This window comes from Phascolarctos cinereus, unplaced genomic scaffold (genome assembly GCF_003287225.1).
Source record: "Phascolarctos cinereus isolate Bilbo 61053 unplaced genomic scaffold, phaCin_HiC Scaffold_2;HRSCAF=192, whole genome shotgun sequence".
NCBI classification, from domain to species: Eukaryota; Metazoa; Chordata; class Mammalia; order Diprotodontia; family Phascolarctidae; genus Phascolarctos; species Phascolarctos cinereus.
Window position 1 is genome coordinate 228,662,265 of NW_027555625.1, and position 18,493 is coordinate 228,680,757.

Genomic DNA, 18,493 nt, shown 5'->3' on the forward strand with positions numbered 1-18,493 from the left:
ATGGGATACAGGACACACACACTTTCCTCTACTTTCCATGAACTATAGATATGGTTAGTGTGGAAATTTCCTCTCAACTCCCCAACGATCTAGAAGACTAGTAGAAAGAGGCTGATGAGATGGTGAGATACAGTTAACTCAGCTCTTTATGAGAATGTACGACCTATTTCCTTTCCATTTCAATATGTTCAGTAAATCATGGGACCACAGTACATTAAGAATCTTGAGTCCTGTGGATGTAGAGAGAGTTGCCATCTGAGAAACAAGATTCCAGTTCAGACACAAAAATGACGGTTTTAGAACTTGGTACAGGCTGTAGGTTCCATATTTTCACATGTTCATTAATATTCCATTTTATTTTCTAGCTCAATTCCAAACCCAACCAGGTATGTCACTTAAAGCCACAGGCTTGGTGGTGGCAGCTAAGTGTCTGCAGCCTAAGAACTCTCTATTGCAGGTTGAAAATATCACAGCCTTTTAGGAAGACTATCCCATACGCATGCCAGAGAGACTGTGAAGAGACCACTGGGTTGGAGGTTTGAGTGGAGCACCACCTAGTGGACAACTCGGATACTGTACCTCCTCGAATGACTACAATGACAGTCTTTAGACAGCAGCATAAAAGCTGATTTGGACTATTTGTAGTGCTACAAGTACTGCTGATGTCACACTCTAGTCATTCTTCCCTCAGGCTTTCCTCCATACCTGGAATGGAATCCTTCTGCCTCTCCACTATATGAAATCCCCACTTTCCTTCAAAGCACAGCTCAGGTGCACACCCACAAAAGACCCTCACTGATCTTACTGATTGTTTGTTCTCTCCCACCACCCAAAATTATTGTGTAGCTACTCTGTACAGATCTTGTATACTTTTATCTGTGTATGTGCAGTTTGAAAGCTGCTGCATTTTTGCCTTTGTCTCTCCATCACCCAGCACCATACATGCTACGTAGTAGAGCTTCAATAAATATTTGTTGAATGTAATTTAATTACATTGAATTACTACCAACTCAATCCCTGTTCTCCTTCCCCATCCACATTCCATCTTCACCACATTACAGTCTAGTTTCCAAAACCAATGCCTTTAACACCAAGGTCAAGGGTACATTTCTAACAGGTAGTTTTATGGTAGCTTCCTAAAAAGGGTCAGCTGTGAGCAGTCTGTCATGCCTAAAGGGCAGCACCACTCCTCCCTTGCCAGCATCCCCAAACTCTAATAATGTCTTCCATCTGTGCTATCCCTCACATATGCAGAGGCAGCTAGGTGATACAGTAGATAGAGCTCTGGGCTTGGAGTTAGGAAAACCTGAGTTCAAATCTAGCCTCAGACACTAGCTGTGTGACCTTGAATGAATCACTTAACCTCTGGCTTCCTCAGTTTCTTTTACTATTGTAAAATGGGAAAAATAATAGAACCTACCTCCTAGGGTTGCTGTGAGGACCAAATGAGACAATATTTGTAAAGTGCCTGTATAGTAGGCACCAAATAAATGCTAGCTACTACATGAAAGAGATTGGATCCCAACTATCTCTATTTAAGTCACTCCCTCCCTTCAAAGCCCATTGAAGATCAAATGATGTAAAAATTATAAAGCAGTTTGCCCAGTGCCCGGCACTGTGTATATAGTATAGTCCTTACGGTATACTATATAAATGTTAGCTACAATTACTATGACCATTATCATTATCATTTCTGACACCACCAAAGCCTTCCCTCTCCCTCTACATCCTCCTCCCCCCCCCCCCGAATTTGATCTTTATCTTTTCAAATTCTTCGTAGCATTTTTTCATTTGTCCTTATCACATTTTATCTTATGTCATATTTATTTTTGGTTTTTTTGTCATATACTCCAATGAGAATATAATTTATTTGAGGACAAAGACTGCATCATTTTAAACCTTTATAGCCCTAGCACCAAGCAAAGTCTCTTGTAGATTTTATATTCCTAACATCTCTTATATTCATTCCCTTCTCTCCAATGCTGCCACAGCCCTGGTGCAGGCCCTTATCACCTGACGCCCTAGACTATTTCAATAGCCTGCTAGTTCATCTTTCTGCCTTAAGTTTCTCCCCATTCCAATCCATCCTCCATTTAACTGCCCAATTAATCTCTCTAAAGCACTGGTCTTGTGTGACTCTGGGCAACTCACTTAACCCCAGTTGCCCTGCCAAAAGAACTATTAAAAAAAAAATCGGGGCAGCTAGGTGGCACAGTGGATAGAGCACCAGCCCTGAAGTCAGGAGGATCTGAGTTCAAATTTGGCCTGAGATACTTGATACTAGCTGTGTGACCCTGGGCAAGTTACTTAACCCCACTGCCTCATCAAAAAAAAGAAAAAAAAAGAAAGCACTGGTCTGACCATGTCAGCCACTCCCCCGTCTCCTCTTTAGTCCACCTTCTGTGGCGCCCTATCACCTCTAGGGTCAAATATAAAATCCCCTACTTTATATTCAAAGTCGTTTACAATTTGGACCCCTCCTACCTTTACAATTTTTTTTTTTACACTTTACTCCCCAGTTTGTATTCTGGGATCTGGTGACATTGACCTCCTTGTTGTTCCTCAAATAGGACACTATCTCCCAACTTGGGGAATTTTCACTAGCTCTTCTCCATGACTAGAATACTCTCCCTCCTCCACTCCACCTCGTGGCTTCTACGGCTTCCTGCAAGTCCCAGACAGTCAGCCAATCAGTTAATAAATATTTGTCAAACATCTACTATGTGCCAGGTACTGTCCTAAACACGAGGGATTCAAAAAGTGGCAAAAGATAGTCCCTGCTATATACACTATATACTGTGTGTGTGTGTGTGTGTGTGTGTGTGTGTGTGTGTGTGTATACATACATACTACAGGAAAAGCTGTATACAGCACAAGCTATATACAGGGGAAAAAAATAAATAAATAAAAGAGGGTCGGCACTAAAATTAAGGAGGATTGTTAAAGGCTTCCTGTAAAAGATGGGATTGGGAAGTCAGGAAGCAGATATGAAGAGGCAGAGCTTTTGGCCTGCCAGAGAAAGAGTCTGGAGCTGAGAGATGAAGTGTCAAAATCTCATCTCCTACAAGAGATCTTTCCTGATTCCCCATAATTCTAGAGAACTCCTTCTGTTGATTAGCTCTAATCTATTCTGTCTAGATCTTGCTTCTACACCATTGTTTTCATGCTATCTCCTCCATTAGACTGTGAGTGACTTGATAGCAGGGAGCGTCCTTTGCCTTTCTATGAATCCCCTGCACTTAGTACAGTGCCTGGCACATAGTAGGTACTTAATAAATGTTTATAGCATGACATAATAGGAGCATAAGAAATGTTAGTTGATTTGGATCCTGAATTTTAAGTCATTAGTGGAATTATTAGAATCAAACAGTGGATAGAAATCTGGACTTATCAGAAAACCTTGGTTCAAAGTCTACTTGTGATGCAGAGTGGCTCTGTAACACCTGGGCAAGTAATTTAATTTCTTCTAATGGCTGCCAACTCTTTAAGACTCTGAGTTGTAGAGAAGGTACTGATCTGCATTATGGGAAGCTCCCCATACTGATAAAATCAGAAGTGCAGGAAAAAAATGTGGAGCTGGATTTGGGGGAGCTACGAGCTCTCACTGCAATAGGGCATTGCCTATTAAGCCTCCAAAGAAGGTGGCTCACCTTTGGAGGCTTAATAGGCAATGGATACTCTCCAACTGCTCAAGAGGTAGTGGTGAAAACACTGAAAACACCTGGGAACAAAAGAATGAAATGGATTGTAAGAGCATTTTTTGAATAATATTTTTTCCCAGTTATGTGTAAAGACAATTTTTAACATCCATTTTTAAAAATATTGAGTTCCAAATTCTCTCCCTCCCTTCCTCCCCTCCCCCTTCAATGAGAAGACAAGCAATTTGATCTAGATTATATATGTGTAGTCATACAAAACATATTTCATATTAGTTATGTTGTGAAAGAAAACACAGACCTCCCCAAACACACACACACACAAAATAGAATGTTTCCATCTCTTTAAGATTCCATCAATTTTGTTTAGCTTTTTTTTTTCTAGAGGTGGATAGCCTTTTTCATTATAAGTCCTTTGGAATTATCTTGGATCATTGTATTGCATATAATAGCTAAGTCATTCACAGTTAATCGTAGAATGTTAATGTTACTGTACAGTTTTTTCCTGGTTCTGCTGGCTTCACTTTGCATCAGTTAATGTAAGTCTTTTCAGGTTTTTCTGAAAGCATACTGCTCATCATTTCTTGTAGCACAATATTACAATCATATATCACAACTTGTTCAGCCATTCCCTAGTTGATGGGCATCAGCTCAATTTCCAATTCTTTGCCAACACACACCACACACACACACACAAAGTAATTGTAGGGGGCAGCTAGGTGGCATAATGAATAGAGCACCACCCAGGAATCAGTAGGACCTGAGTTCAAATCCAGCCTCAGATACTTGATACTAGTTGTGTGATCCTGGGCGAGTCACTTAACCCCAATTGCCTAGCCAAAATAACCGAGTGACTATAAGTGTTTTCCCCCACCTTTCTTTTTATATTTCCTTGGGATATAGACTTAATAGTGGTATTGCTGGGTCAAAGGGTATGCCAGTCTGATTACCCTTTGGACATACTTCCAAATTGCTCTCCAGAATGGCTGGATTAGTTCACAACTCCATCAACAATGCATTAGTATCCCAATTTTCCCACATCCTACCCCCTCCAACATTTATCATTTTCTTTTTCTGTCACATTAGCCAATCTGATAGGTGTAAGGTGGTACCTCGGAGTTGTTTTAAATTTCATTTCTCTAATCAGTGATTTAGAGTGATGTAGAGCAGTTCTTCATATGACTGTAGATAGCTTTGGTTTCTTCATCTGAAAACTGACTGTCCAGTGAGCATTTATCAGCTGGGAAATGTCTTATAAATTTGATTCAGTTCTCTGTGTATTTGAAAAATGAGGTCTTGATCAGAGACACTCTCTGTAAAAATTGTTTCCCAGCTTTCTGCTTTTCTACTAAATTTGGTTGCATTGGTTTTGTTCGTGCAAAACCCTTTCAATTTAATATAATCTAGTCAGGTCAATCACAGAGGACTTTGGAGTTGGAGAGGACTTTAGAGATCACCTTTAATTTTCATATGAGGAAGCTGGAACCCAGCAAGGGGAGGACAGCAACATGTCCAAGCTCACAAGCCCCAAGAGTTGGGAGGCAGGATTCGCAGCCCAGTTTTGTGACTCCTGAATGCCCCGTAGTGAGAAGATGGTTTTCTAACACTCTTTGGGCCTGTTAATCCTGTCTACAACTTGTTTGCAAATAATCTTGTATATATCGTCTTTGTAGGGGCAGGGCAATCCTGCCTCTATATTGTTGGCACGTAATCCCGTGTATATCTTGTTCTCAAGGCGCTTCCGGAGAGCCCCTTGCTCCCTCCAACCTTTTACCATAAGCCCAGGTTGGGCTGGTACCTGGTGCTTGCAACGCGGAGCTAGGCTAGGAGCTGGAGTTGGTCCCAAGTAAAATCTTCGCCGGGCCCGTGACCGCAATGAGAAGACGGAGCAGTTCCCTTCCCAAAAGGGCTGTGGGGGTGGGAGATGCGGAACGCCGCGCCTCACGGAGGAGGGAGGGCGGGTACTCGGTCCACCGCGGGTACTCTGGCAGAGTAGTGAAATACACCATAGCAGGTACGGAGAGCCTGCCGTGCTCGGACCTCTGCGGGGCCGGCGGGTCTCGAACTCGCAAACAGATCACATCAGGGTCTACACACTCAACTCACACATCGAGGTCGCTGCGCCACCGAGGCGCAGCGCCCAGCGGCTGCCCAAGCAGGGTGTTCCGTGCTCGGCTCGTCGGGCTGCTCCAGCCTCCGCAACGCCGCGTTCTTTGGTTTCCAGAGCAGAATTAACCGCAGCGTAACAAACCACCCGCCTTCCTCTTAGCAGGATCGCCCGCGGGCTCGCCTCTCATTTCATAACAGATTCCTACGTCGTTGGAGTTAGGAGGCAGAATGGAAAGCCTCTCCCTACGCCGTCCTTTTACAAAGAAAATGAAAGGAAATGGACTCCGCCTCTGGGCGAGCTTCTTATCCGGGCACACTGATAATCCTTTCACAGCACCACAGCCCACTTACCTGTGATCCCGACCCTAGGGCAAGCTCCTTCCCTTTCTGGGCTTGAGAGCAGTATGATTGACATGCTGGAAGGACCTGGGGTCGGAGGAGCTCGGTTTAAATCCTAACTCCACTGACTAAGCCGGTGACTGCAAACTAGTCTGAGCCTCAGTTTCTTCACCTGTAAAATGAGGATAGCAAAACCTGCACTCTTAGCTCACACGGTTGTTGTGAACTTTGTAAACTTTAAATTAAGCACTATATAAAGGAGTGCTACCATTTAAAATAAGAAATGGACAGCTCTGGAGTAAAAGAACCTGGGTTCATCATTCACTTTTGACTCTACCTGTTTGATCTTGGACAAGTCACAATCTTCCTGGGCCCCCAGTTTACTAATCTGTTAAAAAAAAAAAGGTGGGGGGGTAGTTGGACTAGATGACCTCTTGGGTCTCTTCCCCTCTACATTTAGGATCTTATCTTCTCCATGGTTTTAAGCCTCAGCTGTTGGGCAAACACGTGATCTCAAAGAGGAACTCACCCTCTGCTTTCTCACCTGTAAATAAGAGATTTCCAAGGCTCCTTCTAGCTGCCATTTATTTGTAGGATGCTATGGTCTTCCTCAAATGTGCCTTTGTGAACTCCCTCTTTTGTCTTCTTTCTTCTCAATCCACAGCCCCATAGCTTATATTAAGTAATCACGGAAGTCTTCTTGTATAATGTCATCTCACACTTCAACCCCCACCATCCCTGCCATATCAAATTCCAGATGATTAGGTCCAAATAAATGAACAACTAGAAATCAGAGCCTAATTTGCCACTTACCCAATTTTAGGCCCTTTCAAATATTTTCTCAATCTCTTTTGCACAGGCACCAGCTATATATCTGAGGATAATTGGACAAGGGTTCTCCTCAAGGACATTAGGAATAATTGGGGATGAAATTATCTTGGATAACCTAAGCAAGAGATCCCCAGCTCCTGGCTACTTTCAACTTGTGGATCAGATGAGAGAAGGTATGTAAAACATACTGTACAAACCTTTATCAATGTGAATTATTATTTGCCAAGCCACATCTCCTTTGGCTCTCAATTTCATCTGTAATATGACTGTTAGACTAGAAGATCTCTAATGTCTCAAATCGTCATTGAAGGGCCAAGATTCAACACACTTTAGTTCACTCCCTGTGAGGCCTTTCAGAGAAAGTAATTTATTTCCAAAATCTCTGATTTCCTTGATAAGCGAATTCTTACATCCTGGTAATAGACCTGATTCCTGACCAACATCTACTATTTGTGTTACTGTGGGCAAGTAACTTAGGCTCTCTGAGCCTTGGCTTTCACACCTGTAAGACAGCCAAATGAGAAAAAGTACAATGTAAATGTCAGCTCTTATTATCTATAGTTTCAGGAGGCACAGGTTAATTGACTTGCCCTAGATCACACAGATAAAGGTAAGAATCTGTCTTCCTGACTCCAACATTCTATTGACCCTCAAACTAGTTCAAATTAGGATCCAAAAATCAATAAAAAAAAGTTTTAGAGAAATTTAAAAACTTGCTTTTCTAGAGTAAAGTTGAACATCCACAGTATTTTACATGTTTTGGAAAACTTATAGCTGCTTCTGAGACAGCAAAGGTCACTAGTCTGAAAGCCTGTGTGTGGGTATCCCAGAGCCACTAATATGCTTGATTTGTGCTGAGTAGTTCATATAAGATGTCAGATCTACTACTACTTTTTCACTACTACTTTTCTGAGGAGAAAACAGAAAAGGATTTTGCATGTTGTCTTAAGAATGCTTATTAATTGCCAATTTACCATGAAATATCAAATATACATGTGGTCAATATTAGGGCAGCTAAGTGGCAGTGGATAGAATGATAGGCCTAGAGTCCAGAAGACTTGAGTTCAAATGTGGCCTCTGACACTTACTAGCTGTGTGACCCTGAGCAAATCACTTAACCCTGTTTGCCTCAGTTTCCTCATCTGTCAAATTAGCTAGAGAAGGAAATAACAAACCATTCCAGTATGTTTGCCAAGAAACCCCCAGATAGGATCGTGAAGAGTTGGACAAGACTGAAAAATGACTAAATAACGACGAAGTGGTCAATATTTCCTTTAGGGTTATTATGACATTCCATTCCCAAATGGAACAGAGCTGTCATATCTCAATTTCACTTGATTCTGAATTCAATTTAATTCAGGATTTACCAGATGCCCACTGTGTGCAAATTAAAGTGATAGACAAGAACAAACAGGGATAGAGGACAAGGAGCCAGTCCCTGTATACTTAATGTGCAAATCCCATCTGACGTGTACATACTGTGTGACTATTCCCTGATGGGGAGGCTGGAGAGCAGAGTTCCCCCCTCTGCTGGGATTCTTCTGTGTGGTCCACTCCATGCCTTCAGTTCCCCAAATGTCGGATGAGACATCTATCCCATGTCCTCTGAGAAATAACTCTTCTCCCGAGAGGCAACTGTATAGGTTAAATTACTGAGGAACTTTATAGAGCTCTATCCATGAGTTAGACGTCAGAAGACCTGGGTTCTTCTAGTACTAGGCTTTACTCACTAGCTATGTGACACTCTCTGGGTCTCAGTTTTCCCAAACTATAAAATGAGGGAATTGGAGACTAGGCAATCTCTGTAAGGTCCCTACCTATAAACCTATAAGATTATCTCCATTTTCCCTTTGTGTTTAATGATCTATTGACTATGGTCTTTGTACTGTAAAGATGGACAGGACAGGATACTCCTGTGAAAGAGGCACTAATGGTAGAAACAGGCTGTATCTTGTGGGAAATACCAGCTCTCCCAATATGTGGGAGAACTTTGGCAACTCAAATACTACTTCCTTCAGGAAGCCTATCCGATCCTTCTTGCTGCTAACAACCTACTGCCTCAGACTTCATATTTCATTTTGTTTTCTAACACTGTAATTCATTTATTGTGCAATACCATGTGTTAGGCAACATGGTATAATGGAAATGTCTTAGAGTAAGAGAAATCAGGGTTTAAATCCTACCTGTGTGAACTTTAGGGCAGCAGTTCTCAAAGTGGAACTCCCAAGGACCCTTTCAAGGTCAAAACTATTTTCATAATGATATTAAGATGTTTTAATCTCCAATACAGTAAATATCAACAGATATAACCAATAACAAAAAAAAATTCTTTGGGAAGTACAAAGTAATTTTAAGAGTATAAAGCTATCATGAGACCAAAAGTTTTGAAAACAGCTGCTCTGGGCAAATCCTAGAATTATAAATTGCAGAGAAGGTCCCCACCTGCTTTGGTAGAGGGATTTTCCTCATCTGGTAGTTCCCCATGTCAATAAAATTAAACGTCCAGTCCCTAAATTCCTTCCTTGTGTTTTGAAACTATCTTTACACACATATATCCCACACACCTACTAAAAAGGGAGCTCCTGAAGAGTGAATTTTTATCTGAATTTTTTCTCTTTCCAAAGCTAAGTACTTTGTGCTACACCAAGCTGTCCTTAAATATTTGTTGTTGTTAACTTCCTGCTTTCTGGGCCTTATTTCCTTCTCTGCAAAAAGAGTGATGGTCTAGATCATAGGTTCTTAACTTGGAGTCTACAAACCTGATGTTTCGGTTTTTTAAAAAAATATTTTGATAACTATTTCAACCTAATTGGTTTCCTTTCTAATCCTATGTGTTTTATCCTATGTTGGTAAAAACATTCTTCTTGAAGGGGTCTATTGGTTTCACCAGAATGCCTCAGGGTTCATTACATGCAAAAGATTAAGAAATCCTGGCTTAGAACATCTCTTAAAGGCCTTGTCAGAACTAGAGACCCCAAGAGTTCTCATCCTTTGTCCTTATATCCCTAGCACCTTGTATCCCTAGTACAGTGTCTAGAATATAATAGGTATATACAGGAATACCTTGGAGGTATTGCAGGTTTTGTTCCAGACCACCAAAATAAAGTGAATATCCCAAAAAAGCAAGTCATATGAATTTTAGGGTTTCCTAGTACATATAAAAGTTATGTTTACACTATACTGTAGTCTATTAAGTGCAATAGTATTGTCTTATTTCCTTCAAGAACTTTTCCGTTACATTCACGACTTTGCTAGAGGCCTAGCTTTTGGCCCATCTCAGCTTCTGACATGGCTTCCTCGCTAAATTTAATCATTTTTAGCTTTTGATTTAAAGTGAGAAAAGTAGGGCTCTTCCTTTCACTGGAACACTTAGAGGCCACTGTAGGGTTATTAATTGGCCTAATTTCAATATTGTTATGTGTCAGGGAATTGGGAGGCCTTCGGAAAAGGAAAAACCGGTCAGTGTAGCAGTTGGAACTCACATATATTTATTTTCTCTGTCTTTTATGGACATGGTTTGTGATACCCCCAAACAATTACAAGAGTAGTATCAAAGATCACTGACTATAGATCACCAGAATATATAATAATAATAATGGAAAAGTTTGAAAATATTGGAAGAATTACCAAAATATGATATAGAGACACAATGTGAGTACATGCTGTTGGAAAAATGGCGCTGACAGACTTGCTTGACCCAGGCTTGCCACAAACTTTCAATTTGTAAAAAAAAAAAATGACACTGTGAAGTGCAACAAAATGAGGTATGCCTATAATAAATACGTATTGATCAGTTGAAGGTGGTAGCTGAAAAGGAGAGTGAATGAAGCACAGATGGAACTCTCCTAAAATAGTGCTCCAGGGGAGGCAGCTATCCAAGGGGGAGTGGGGAGAAGGCAGAGTCTTGGGTTCCAGTTCCTCCAGGACACAGTCTCTGGAGGGGGAGGGCAGGTGGTTTGTCTAGCAGGCTGTGATGGAGGTGGCAGGAAAACAAGTTAGCCTTACTCCTAAATCCCTTGGAGCCCTCTGAAAGACAAGTGAAGAAATCATATTTAATGTATTGTTTCACTAAGGACCACCCTGAGAATAACTTTTGATAAAACAATCTACAGTGGCAAAGAGGATGACAATGAAGGAAAATGCCAAAACACTGCTCAGAAATATCCCACCACAGCTTCTGGACCAGCTTTCACAAACCTAATCCAGCAAAACCCTGAAGTCTGAATGAGACCAAATAAGCAAGACATGCAATGAGTAACTACAGTGACTTCTTCCACCTCAGAACTGCACTAAAAGTCAGCCAGAAGCCCATGGGCAATAGGAAAGGGGGCCCATTGGCCAAGCCTCCCAACATGACCAGAGAATGAGCAGAAGCAAAACATATATAACCTTCGAAGCTCAGTGTTTGGAAGCAACAAGCGTAGACAAGTTTCCCTGAGATAACTTCCAGGTGATCAGAAAACTCCAGAGTGGAAAACTTGGAAGGTTCAGGGAGGAAACAGTGACCAGCAAGGTGCCATAATGCTCAGACCAGGATAGCCTAGGCCCAGAAGCTGAGATCCCTAACATTTTGAAATGAGATGCCAGAGAGGGCCCTGAAAATCTAGTTTATCTCTCTAGCTTTAATTCCTGACCTGGGGCTTAGGGCCAGCCAGATCCTCCTCATGATGCTCAATCTCAAAGATCTAAGGGAGATCAAATGCTGGCAGGTGGAGAAACCCAGGTCAACCAGAATAAGACCAAGCAGAACCTATTAACCTCCCCCCTCAAAAAAAAAGTACAAGGGGGAGAGGGGAGGCAGGTTAGGCCCTGGCACAAAACCCTAATTCAGAGACTAAAGCTAGACAGATAAATAAATCAAACACCAACCAGTATCAAAAATTATTACAAATCTAAAGATCACTCCAAAAGAGCAAGTAGCTCTGTAACAATGAAAACTAGAGATTGAAAGTAAAAAATAAGATTTTCTACAAGGACTGTATGAATACCTAGAAGAAATGAGAGGCCAAAAAAGAAACAGAAGTTTTAGAGGAAAGAATTGGAGAATAAGTAGCTTAAAGCTTTCAAAATGGACTCCCCCTGTGGAAAAATAGGGAAATTAATGTACTGTTGGTGGAATTGTAAACTGGTCCAACCATTATGGAGAACAATTTGGAACTATGCCCAAAGGGCTATAAAACTACATACTCTTTGACCCAACAACCCAACTAATAGGTCTATATCCCAAAAAGATCAAAGAAAAAGGGATCTACATGTATGTATGGTGGCAAAGAATTGGAAATTGAAAGGATACCCATCAATTGAAGAATAGCTGAACAAGTTATGGTATATATCATGATAGAATATAATTGTGTTATAAGAGATGAAGAGCAGGATGATTTCAGAAAAACCTGGGAAGACTTATATGAACTCACAAAAAGTGAAGTGAGCAGAACCAGAACATTTGTACATGGTAATAACAATATTGTAATAGTCAACAATGAAAAACTTAGCTACTCTGATCAATAAAATGATGTACAGTTCCAAAGGGCTTATGATATCTTCCCCCAAAGAGAGAACTAATGGATTCTGAGGACAGAGTGAAGCATAGTCCCCCCCTGCCTCCCCCCACCGTTCTCCCCCACCGCTTTTACTTGTTTTTTTTGTTGTGTTTTGTTTGTTTTGCAACATGACCAATAAGATACCTAATATCAAAAACAACTGACCTAAAAAACAGATCAAGGGAAGATTCATTAAACTTACTAAAAACCATAATAAAAAGTCAGAACACTACATGTCAAGAAATCGTAAATGATAACTGCTCAGATCTAATAAATGCTTGTTGTCAGATCTATTAGGACCATAAGGCAAAGTGAAGACAAAAGGAATCCATTGAACACCTCCTGAAAAGAACCCCAAAATGAAAAGTCCCAGGAATGTTGTAGCTAAAATCAAGAGCTTGCACATCAAAGAGAAAATACTGCAAGTATCCAGAATGAAGCAGTTAAAAGTACTAAGAACTATATAGTTGGCACATCCCATTCTACTACAAATGCAAGATCTTGGAATATAATATTCCAAAAGGCAAAATAGAAAGGCTTATGATCAAGAAATTAACCTGCTAATCTACGTATAATCCTACAGGGGGATATTGCCTTTGGTGGAAAAGAAATTTCAAGTATTTATGATGAAAAGACAAGAGCTGAGTAGAAATTTTAAATATAAACATGAATTGAGAGAAAATGAGTTGAGTTTTCTCTCAATGAGTTGAGACAAAAATAAACTTATTTGAGCAACTGGAAGTTATAGTTCTGATATCTTAATAAAGAGAGAAGAAATAAGTGCCTCTTCAGAATCTTAATGTCTTCACTAGGTATTGACAGAAAAAACAAGTGTGTGTGTGTGGGGGGGGGTGGATTGGTTATGTTCTAGGGTTTGAAGTGGGGAAGCAGGGATAATCAAAGCATGAAGCATGATGAAGCATGTAAAACCACCCGGGGGAGGGGGAGTTGATGATGTCCACAAGACACAGAGACAAATATTTTTGGACATCATATAAATTGGTTTTGCTTGTCTATGCTTATGTTACAAAGGTTTTTTTTTCTCTTTCTTTTTTTTAATTTTAAGGAGTAAGGTTAAGTAAGGGGGGTTAGCAATGGAGATACTAAAAAAAGAGGGGCATTGTAACATTTTTTAAATTCACAGAATGGAAAGATGTTCATTCAGAAGGAAGGACAGACAAGCAGGAGAATTTTGAAAGTAACTATAGAATTACATACTTTTTAAAAAGTAGTATGAAATAGATTTATAATTTCACATAGATCCTCTTCTTATGTTCTACTGTATGTACAGAAATGCTCTTTTTGAGGGTATTTAAGTTTAGAATAGAAAAAAATTAAAAATAAAACCTCAACACAAGTTTTGGTAGCTTCCCTGAAAAATTTATTTGGAAATAAATTGTGTGGTACTACCACAGAATCTTCTACCCAACCATAGACCGCTTTCTTCCTCTCAGTCGCACCTCATCTAACTTTTTTAGCACAGGGCCTGACTTTTTGGATTCTGATGAGTAACTTTTTAGAAGGTCCTGGTACAGTGTCTCAGTGTTGGGATGTGTGCTAAGGAAGGCCTTTTCTAGGACATAAAGGTCTACACCTTTATCTTCAGGAAGGGCAGAAATAAAACTGAGCCCAAAGTCTATGAGTACCAGGCTCAGTTGTTCAATAGGCGTTTTCAGAAGCATGTTTGAGGTGGTGAGATCTCCATGAATAACATCTTCATCATGCATTTGTGCCAGAACCTTCCCAATCTTTCTTGCTAAGAGGGAGAGTTTTTCAGGATCTGTTTCAGTCATTTGAATTGATTGAATATAGTCTCTGACAGTCAAGGATCCTTCAATCTCTTCCAGGTATAAGCAATTGGAGGTATAGTCCACAAAAAAGACAACTGGGGCTAATATCCCTGTAGGAGAGACAAACAGGAAAAGGTAGTTTTTATTATTTTTAATAATTTTTCAAAGTTTGGGGGCAGCTAGGTGGTACAGTGGATAGAGCTCCAGCCTTGGAGTCAGGAGGACCTGAGTTCAAATCAGGCTTTGGACACTTGACACTTACTAGCTGTGTGACCCTGGGCAAGTCACTTAACCCTGACGGCCTCACCAAAAATAAATAAATGAATGAAAAATTAAAAAAAGAGAAAGCTTTTATTAAATGTATTTGTGAAGGTCTAAGAGTTTTCTTATTGTGCCAAGTAACTTCTGCAGGAGCAACAAAACTAGAAGGACTGGGGTTGTATCTTCTCTAAACTTTCTGTACAAGAAAGAAGACCTCCCTGCAGTCAGGGTACAGCACTGATGGATGCTTTTGCCAGGGGCCAGGAACTCTGAAAAGTGAAAATGCAGAAAACCGTCCCCGCTCTCAAGGAGCTTACACACAGTAAACTGCGGTTCTTCTGTTAATAAAAACTTGAAATTAAGGCTTCCCAACCAGACGTAGCAGTTTCCTCGGCTTCTAAGGCTATGCTCTACATAACAGTAATAATGTGTAGCATTTATATAACACTTTATCACTAAGCTCGCTGGATCTGCACATAACGTTGGAAGCAAGGTGCTGCTATCATCCCCATTTTACAGCTGAGAAAGGGGACAATGAGGTGAAATGGGTTGCCCAGGGTCACACAGCTAGTGTCTGAGGCCACATTTGATCCACAGCACCATCTAGCCGCTTTTCTTACTCTGGAGCTTTTGTATTTACTAGTATGTGTATACTCCGTTTTTCCACCAGGAGGGTAAGCTGCTGGAGGGCAGGGCCTGAAAGTCCTACTCTTCTGGGCCCCAAAACCCCGTCCCCTTCCCACTCGCCCCTTTCTCTTCCTTAGGTGGGTAGCCCTCTAGCATTAGAATGGAAGCTCCTCGAGGGCAGGGGAAGGCCCTCGCCTAGGTAAGCACCGCGCTAGGCCCACACGAGACGCTGGATAAATGCCCCGCCCCTTGCCCCCCCACCAACCGCCCCCCACACCCACACCCCCCCCCACACACACACACGCGCGCACGCGCTCACCGGCGCGTCGGCAGCGCAGCAGGGCCCGAGCCTCCTGTAACGTACGCCGCCGGCTCAGCTGCGAGTCCAGGGTCGGGTGCCTATAGCGCTTCGGGAAGCGCTCCTTGATCACCGCCGCGCGGCCCAAAAAGCGGCCGCGGTACACGCGCGCCTCTGCCCCCTGCTTCACCAGCTCCAGGCCCCGCAGGAAGTCACTGCTCCGCTTCCGTTCCCGTTCTAGCTTCCGCTCCTGTTCCTGGGGCACGGCGAAGCCCGCAGTCTCTGCCACAGTCGCCGTCGCAGCCGCCTCCCTCCCCGTCTCAGTGACGGCCGCCATCTTGCCCGCCTCTCCACGACCGCTTTTTGGAATTCTTCGGCTCTTTTCGGAAGCCCTCGGTGGTTGGCCCCCCTCTTCGGAATGCTTCGGCTTTTTCCGGAAGCTGCGCCTCCTCTTCGGAACTTTCACGGGCTTAGAGATGGGGAGTTGGGAGGGGTCTGAGAGTCCAGACTCTGCATTTATTTCTGTTAGCTCTTGCCTTCTCAGTGGTTGGGGGAGAGGCTGGAGGCAGAGAGAATTGGAAGCTAAAATTTTTTTATTTAAAATTTTTGCGTCCATATTCATTAGAGAAATTGGTCTATAATTTTCTTTCTCTATTTTGACTCTTCCTGGTTTAGGTATCAACATCATATTTGTATCATAAAAAGAATTTGGTAAGACTCCTTCTTCACCTGTTTTCCCAAATAGTCTATATAGTATTGGAATTAACTGTTCTTTAAATGTTTGATAGAATTCGCATGTAAATCCATCTGGCCCTGGAGATTTTTTCCTAGGGAGTTCATCAATGGCTTGTTCAATTTCTTTTTCTGAGATGGGGTTATTTAAGTATTTTACTTCCTCTTCGGTTAATCTGGGCAATTTATGTTTTTGTAAATATGTATCCATTTCACTAAGATTGTCAAATTTGTTGGCATATAGTTGGGCAAAATAATTTCTAATTATTGTTTTAATTTCCTCTTCCTTGGTGGTAGCTTTGCCCTTTTCATTCTTGATACTAGTAATTTGGTTTTCTTCTTTCTTTTTTTAATTAAATTAACCAAAGGTTTATCTATTTTATTGTTTTTTTCATAAAACCAGCTCTTAGTTTTATTTATTAGTTCAATAGTTTTCTTAATTTCAATTTTAATTTTTCCTTTGGTTTTCAATATTTCTAATTTGGTGTTTAGTTGAGGATTTTTAATTTGTTCTTTTTCTAGTTTTTTTAGTTGTATGCCCAATTCATTAATCTCCTCTTTTTCTATTTTATTTATGTAAGCATTTAGAGATATAAAACTTCCCCTAAGAACTGCTTTCTGCATCCCATAGGTTTTGGTATGTTGTCTCATTATTGTCATTCTCTTGAATGAAATTATTGATTGTTTCTATGATTTGTTGTTTGACCCAATCATTTTTTAGGATTAGATTATTTAGTTTCCAATTATTTTTTAGTCTATCTTTCCATGGCCCTTTATTACATATAATTTTTATTGCATCATGATCTGAAAAGGATGCATTTAATATTTCTGCCTTTCTGCATTGGATTGTGAGGTTTTTATGCCCTAGTACATGGTCAATTTTTGTGTATGTGCCATGTACTGACGAGAAAAAAGTATATTCCTTTCTATCCCCATTCAGTTTTCTCCAGAGGTCTGTCATACCTAACTTTTCTAATGTTCTATTCACCTCCTTAACTTCTTTGTTTATTTTGTGGTTAGACTTATCTAGTGCCAAGAGGTGGAGGTTCAGGTCCCCAACTAGTATAGTTTTTCTGTCTATTTCTTCCTGTAACTCCCTGAACTTCTCCTGTAAGAATTTGGATGCTATACCATTTGGTGCATATATATTTAGTAATGATATTACTTCATTGTCTATGGCGCTTTTTAGCAGGATGTAGTTTCCTTCCTTATCTCTTTTGATTAGATCTATTTTTGCTTTTGCTTTGTCTGAGATCAGGATTGCTACCCCTGCTTTTTTTACTTCAGCTGACACATAATATATTCTGCTCCAGCCTTTTACCTTTACCCTGTATGTGTCACTTTTTCAAATGTGTTTCCTGTAAACAACATATTGTAGGATTATGGTTTTTAATCCATTCTGCAATGTTTTCCGTTTTATGGGAGAGTTCATCCCATTCACATTCACAGTTATGATTACTATCTGTGTCTTTTTCTCCATCCTTTTCCCCCATTTATGCTTTTCTTTCTCCTTTTTCCTTTCTCCCCTTCACTAGTGTTTTGCTTTTGACCACTGCCTCCTTCAGTCCCTTCCCCTTTTATTATCCCTTTCCCTTTTCTTCCCCTTTAGTCTTACTGCTCTTCCCTCCCTTCTTTCCCCCTCCTTTTCTTTCCCCCCCCTTTTCTTTCCCCTTTTCCCTCCTACTGCCTATAGGGCAAGTTAGATTTCTATACCTAACTGATTATTATGCCCTTCTTGAGCCAAATCTGATGAGAGTAAGGTTCAAACAATGCTTCTTTCCCTCTGCTGTAATAGGATTTTGTGTCTTTTCCTGTAATGTAATTTACCCTTGTCTGCCTCCTCCTTTCTCAGTACTTTTTCTAAGATTAGATTGATCCACTTATTTGGATCCATTTAACCCACTTGATTAGATTTTTTTTTATCATTACATCAAAGTCAACTAATATCCACCCTCTTTATGTATACTCCTTTAACAAGGTGTAATAACAATACAGTTCTCAAGGGTTGCAAGTCTCATATTCCCTTGTAGGGGTTTAAACAGCCCCCCCCTTATTAACAACATATTGTATCTTTCTGTCCCATTTACCTTTTTAAGTCCTTCTTGAGTCCTGTACTTGAAGATCAAATTTTTTGTTGAGCTCTGGTCTTTTTATCAGGAAAGTTTGGAAGTCTCCTATTTCATTGAATATCCACCTCCTCCCTTGAAAAATGATGCTCATTTTTACTGGGTAACTGATCCTTGGCTGCATTCCAAGCTCCTTTGCCTTAAGGGAATATCATGTTCCATGCCCTGTGGTCTTTTAATGTAG

At 40.8% G+C, this 18,493-nt stretch overlaps 1 protein-coding gene across 1 annotated transcript; it reads right to left on the minus strand.

Annotated features, from left to right (window-relative positions):
- Positions 1 to 13,833: 13,833 nt before the first annotated feature.
- Positions 13,834 to 15,830, minus strand: TP53RK (TP53 regulating kinase). The gene is made up of 2 exons (XM_020983743.2): positions 15,473 to 15,830; positions 13,834 to 14,375 (listed from the first exon to the last, which is right to left on the minus strand). Exons 1-2 carry the CDS (start codon positions 15,786 to 15,788, stop codon positions 13,897 to 13,899), a joined length of 795 nt encoding a protein of 264 aa, XP_020839402.1. The 5' UTR covers positions 15,789 to 15,830; the 3' UTR covers positions 13,834 to 13,896.
- Positions 15,831 to 18,493: the final 2,663 nt, after the last annotated feature.